Source organism: Haplochromis burtoni, unplaced genomic scaffold, assembly GCF_018398535.1.
Source record: "Haplochromis burtoni strain Fernald_Lab_line unplaced genomic scaffold, NCSU_Asbu1 Contig_82, whole genome shotgun sequence".
Classification (NCBI taxonomy): Eukaryota; Metazoa; Chordata; class Actinopteri; order Cichliformes; family Cichlidae; genus Haplochromis; species Haplochromis burtoni.
The window spans coordinates 2,185,796-2,191,497 of NW_024582443.1; the positions used below are offsets into that span (position 1 = coordinate 2,185,796).

At 37.7% G+C, this 5,702-nt stretch overlaps 1 protein-coding gene across 3 annotated transcripts in view; it reads right to left on the reverse strand.

Annotated features, from left to right (window-relative positions):
• LOC121814775 (transmembrane protein 272-like) overlaps positions 1 to 5,371 on the reverse strand; it is an 11,586-nt gene extending 6,215 nt beyond the window's left edge. The window contains exons 1-7 of one of the 3 annotated variants that reach the window (XR_006054564.1): positions 5,303 to 5,371; positions 4,968 to 5,038; positions 4,831 to 4,881; positions 4,524 to 4,688; positions 1,159 to 3,021; positions 878 to 950; positions 744 to 794 (exon numbers count right to left, since the gene is read on the reverse strand). Coding sequence is in view for 2 of the 3 variants with exons in the window: in XM_042222253.1 (XP_042078187.1) it covers positions 744 to 794; positions 878 to 950; positions 2,893 to 3,021; positions 4,524 to 4,688; positions 4,831 to 4,881; positions 4,968 to 5,016 (518 nt within the window). In the remaining variant the exon portion in view is untranslated. Of the gene's footprint in view, positions 1 to 743; positions 795 to 877; positions 951 to 1,158; positions 3,022 to 4,523; positions 4,689 to 4,830; positions 4,882 to 4,967; positions 5,185 to 5,302 lie in introns of those variants that run through there. The other 2 variants (XM_042222253.1, XM_042222252.1) reach the window with 2 other exon arrangements.
• Between the last annotated feature and the right edge of the window lie 331 nt (positions 5,372 to 5,702).

The following is a 5,702-nucleotide window of genomic DNA, read 5'->3' on the forward strand; positions in this document are numbered from 1 at the left end:
CTTTAATATCACCAACCATTCCCATGTTATTACGGTGTATCCATATAAATGGCCCACCCTGTACATTTGCATAATGACTGAAACTAGCACCACTGAATAAACAATGGGCTGGGAGCTCAGTTCCTTGCTCCATTGGGAACAACCTCTGGTGATGCAGATGGCACAACACAGAAGAGCTACCTCGTCAGGCCAGGACTCTGCAGTCTATTTACACCTACAGGCCAGTGGACACTCTTTCAATGATGAGGATGTACACATCCTGGACAGGGAGGAACGCTGGTTTGAGCGCAGAGTGAAGGAGGCCATTTCCGTGAAAAGGGAAAGACCATCTCTGAATCGAGCAGGGGGCCTAAGGGTACATCTTTCACCATCTTACAATGCTGTGATTGCAGCCATTCCCCAACTCTCAGTGAATTGTACTCATGGCCATTGATCAGTGGTCTTTGATCAGTGGGTTTTGGTCAATGATCATGATGTTAATGATCAAGGAACTGACCTCCCAGCCCAGTGTTCCTTCAGTGGGCTGGTTTCAGTCATTATGCAAATGTACTGTTTATAAGATTGGGGAAACCTGCAGTCAGCTGAGACTGAAGAAGTCACTTGGATGAGTCACGAAACGTTTCTCCAACTGAAAACGCTACGTCCAGATGAACAGAATCAACCTTTTGGGATTTTTGTGACACATAAAAATACATTCGCATGAATCTGATCTGAACATTGCAATAACAATATCTCTTGCTTACCAAGTATTCCTTGAGCAACAAATGTGAAGGAGAAAATGATCAAGGTACATCCTGGAGGCAGATACAGCGCTTTGTCAGTCACAAATCGCAGTGTGCACCATCTACACATGTGCAAAGATTTTCAACTCTCTCACCTATTACTATGTTTCGTAGTCCACACACGAATTGTGGTCTCTGACTCCCTGGCATGATAACTATTAGTCGAACCTACAAAGACACAAAGATAGCCACGAGATAACCTCCAGCTGTTAATATTTGTCTATCTGTCAATGTTTTTCCATCTTTTTAAACCAGGCACTGAATTTTATCGTTTACAATTTAAGGAAATGCCCATGAACTTCCTTTCCTGTGTTAAAATAATTAGCAAATTAAAGTGTATTATGTGAAAGCATTAAATAGATTGTTACAGACCGACCTGTTTGTGTGTCTGACCGGACACATTTGAAGATACAGAAAAGGACTGTTGCAAGTACGTGGCCACATAAAGAGCAATGTGCGCATGATATTGTTTCAACTTCCTCTTACACTGTCTCACTTTAACGCCTGTTCTCTTTTTGCCTGCCCTTCCCATTACAGTTATATCATGTAATCATAAGTAAGTACAGCCATTTCCATGGTAATTAAACATGTGAATCACTTTTAGATAAAGAAAATTAACAATGAAAAAATATCTGTTTTCTGTTTTCGTTTATTTTCTTGTTTGTTTTTGTATATTTAAGGAAATGTGGGGTAAAGCTCAGGGTTTGCAGAAAATTCACTGTATCCTTTTTCCAGTGTTAGTTTTCAGTTTTCCAAAGCTCTCTTTTGTGTTCACAGATCAGAGCACAAACGTAAACACCTCTGTTGAAGAAAACCCCAGACTCTTATGAGAGTAGGCCATGGTTCTTCTTTTCTAACTGACAGTTTTACTCCCAGAAGAAGTTTCCATCAGCCTCCCCTCGTATTCGCATAAACATTGTTGTAGACAGAGTATAAGTGCACTTCCTGTGCTGGACGAGGTCTTTCTGCTTCTTGTGAAATACACGCCCTGTTCTCAGTTCCAACACCGCTCTCTTTTATTTTTAATAATTTAATTTCACTGATGGTTGAGTGTAGAAAAAAATCATGTCAAAAGGCAAAAAAAGGATATATATTAATAATGGAAAGAAAATGAATAATGTTGAGAAAATTTGTTATTCGAGATTCAGTCATAACAATTATTTACTGCATGATGTAGAGGCATTAGGGGGACATCTAGTGGCCTCAAATATTACTGCAGGCGATTCCTTGCCCCACAGGGTAGAAGTGTGTTTTCTCATAGAGCATAGAGCAAAGCAAAAATAAAATAAAATAAAATAAAATAAAATAAAATAAAATAAAATAAAATAAAATAAAATAAAATAAAATAAAATAAAATAAAATAAAAAAGGGGTGTTTAGCATAATAAACAACTAGGAAATGTAATAGTGCTCTGGTGTTAACTTACAAACTAGCGGAGGTACAAGAGAAGTTTGAAGCAGCTTAAATCTACACCACACATCAATGATCAAAGCTGCTGTCTCAAAACAACAAGAACCAATCAACAACAGGTTGTCCTGTTGTCCTAACCCATTTTATTTATTTATTTACTTACAATTAAAAAGAAGAAGAAGAAGAAAGAAACAGCATGGATATTGGAAAATAAATAAAATCACACATTTAATAACACAAAATATATCCGTTTGTTAAACGGGGAAGATCATGATCATTTATTCTGCTATGATGAGTCATCTGTATGAATTGTTAATAGTAAGATTTCTCTAACAAAAGATCAAAAACTGCATGTTGCTGTATTAACCAACATTAAATGGATTATGTTCTGTATATAAGCACACATGAAAATATTTGTATAATATTTGGTCTGTTGTTTGCTTGTGATTTTATTACAGCCAGCATCATTATTATTATTAGTATATGACCATTATAGTTTGATATATTTGATATGATATATATTATTGTGAAACCATTTTAATCTGTTTCATCAGTATTGGTCCACTGGTCTAAGAGGAGGTGGGGAACACACAAACGTACACACTTTCATATGATTAGCTCCACAACAGTGGCCGATCCTCATCATCGTAAACCATCTGGTTGGTGCAGCGAGCAAAAAAATAAGTGAAAGCATAAACACCTGTCATGATGTAGGTCAGGGTGATGCAACAAAATGCAGACAGGTAGAGCGTCTTGTTGCAGTAGTGATCGGTTTCTGTAGTGTTCTTGTTGTAGTCGGGTTCATAGATGGAGTAGACGATTATGCTACCTGGAAAAATGTAAATAAGATCTCAGAAAATAAGGTCTGATCATGCTTGGCAACAACAAATATTGCTGTAATGCATTTATTTATTTATTTATTTATTATTTATTATTTATTAGTTCTAGTTTCATTTTTAAAGAAATACATTTCATTTTTCACAACAAAAAAAAATCCTGCTCATTCTGGTGTCTTTCTTTAATACTAACTTCCAGCTCTAGATTTTTATTCCACTGAAGTTGATTTGCATCATTAACACTTTTAAATAATGCTGATTCGTTTTATATTCTGCTTCTTGCAGCCTCTCAGTTCATCTTTTGTCTGCAACTAGAGGTTTTGATTCAAATTCAAATAACTGTATTGATCCCAAAACGGCAATTTGTTCACAGCTTACAAACACTACCTACTCACATGGTCAAACTCACACAACCTATACTCTTTAAAGACCCAACACAAGCACTGTTACCGATATCAGATAACAGACAATGAGGTTCAGGGGGAAATCAAATATTAAAAATAAATAATTAGAATAACAGGGTCACATGTATGTCTTTGGCTCCTCTTGTTCTAAGACAATTTCCTCTGATTGGCTACCTCTCATAAACTGACAGTTTGAACTGTAGGTGGCGTGTTTTTGCTGTACAGAGCCAACAGTAGAAAAAATCATAAAGTGAGCATTTAGAGCAGTTTGGAGGATGAAGTGTGCTAAATATCAACACTTTAATGCCTCTGAGATCTTTTGATTCCTCAGAGGCAGCCGATGGAAGACAAAACACTGCTCAGCAGACCATTTAACACTTTAATTCTCTTTCACAATACTTCTAGAAGAGACATGCTTCCTGCATGACACGTTGCCGCGGATCTCAAATTGGTGGTGTCCCCTAACAGTTTTATTACCAGCTCTCTCACTTTAGTCTAAACAACAGTGTCTCAGTAACTTTCCAGTAGAGATGGTCCCCTGTTATCTACTTTTTCCCAGGCAAGCGTGAGCGAGAGTCTGCATAGTCTAATGCCTTTATTTTTCAGGGCTGTGTCCACTTATTACTACACTATATGACTTTATAACACTTATTCATAAAAAGCATAGCATTATTGCAAATTCTTTAATCCCAACAAGTGACAGGCTTACATTTTCAGCAAGCATGGGGCAATAATGGTATCATTTTTCCAAAAATAATTTTGCTTTAAGTCTGGTTTTTGGTCTAATTTCAGTCATGAGAAGCTTCACTTGGCCTTTGAAAAATACAGCATTTGTCACCACCATGTTGCTAATCACATCAGGTATGTACTGCAGTGCCTGGCTGTGTATTACAACAGCAACCTTCACTGTTAAGAAGCTGAATATAACTTCAATCTGACGATACACACTTTGTGGAGTTATACTTGTGGACCCAAAAGTAGAAGCGTGGAACAAAACTTGATTTTATCAGAAAGTGAGCTGTTTAACAAGGCTGCTCAAAACAAAGTTCCCCAAAATGCTGGGTCAAGTGATCCAGAACCAGGATACTTACCGATGATGAAGCAGGCAAAATGGAGGTTGAGGAACAGACAGTCGAAGAAAATATTGCACCTGTTCAAAAACCGGCTCAATCCCCACAAGACAGGTATGAATCCACAAATAACCAGAATGATGGGAATGGAGGGCGCCCTTGGACAGTCATTAAAGTACACACATCCTACAGAGCACAAGCATGAAAATGAAGACAACTGTCAAGTCGTTGTTGCATAGTTCTTGTTATTTGATTTTTCAAATTTTCCTTCCAACACATAAATGAATGTAGATGAATTCAGTCTGAATAAAGAGCCACTCACACTTACCAACTATCGCTTGAACATTAAACAGGATGAAGAAAATCACAGAGATACACCCTGAAGGAAGGCAGACATGGTTTCAGTTACAAATGACACACAGCAGCTGCAGATGTGTGCAAAACTGTTCAAAATCACTTTCTTACTTATTACTCGAGGTATCCAAGTGTGTTGAGGTCTATCGCTCTCTGGCATCGTGACTAGTTAGAAATGAAACCTACAGAGACACAAAGGAAGCTGTGAGACGAGCTCAGGTTGCCTTTAACTGTCAGGCAAATGACAAATGAACAGAGAAACAGGGCAGATCACAAACAGTGTTCACAAGTCAGTGAAAGAGAAATAATATGTGCCAAACCCAACATGTAATATCAAAAAAAAGAAGAAGAAAGATTTAAACTTTGTTTGTTTCATGTACTATACAGATGTATTATATGACAGCAATAAAAGGCGTGTTAGTTTAAATAGTTTGTTGCAGCACTACCTGCCTGTGTGTCTTGTTTGAAGGACAAGAAAAGAATGTTTGCACGAGAACTTGGCAACGTGTTCACACATGAATGTGTTGTTGTTGTTGTCTGAACTTCCTGTTACAGAGTCTCATTGCGCTGGGAGAACTTGCCATGAGGATTCACAAGCCATGTACTCAGATAATCGTTTGTATAACAGTGATATTACCACGAATAAAAACTACAAAGCACTTTTTTAAAAAGTTCCCATTCTTTGACTTCACTCTGATGGCAGCCTCAGCTCCTCTTCATCACTGAATGATAGAAATGTTGAGCTACCCTGTAGAAGAGAGGTTCTACTGGGCACCAAGGTTCCCATAGTGGTTCCCAAGTAACCCAAGGTGTGTGTGTGTGTGTGTGTGTGTGTGTGTGTGTGTG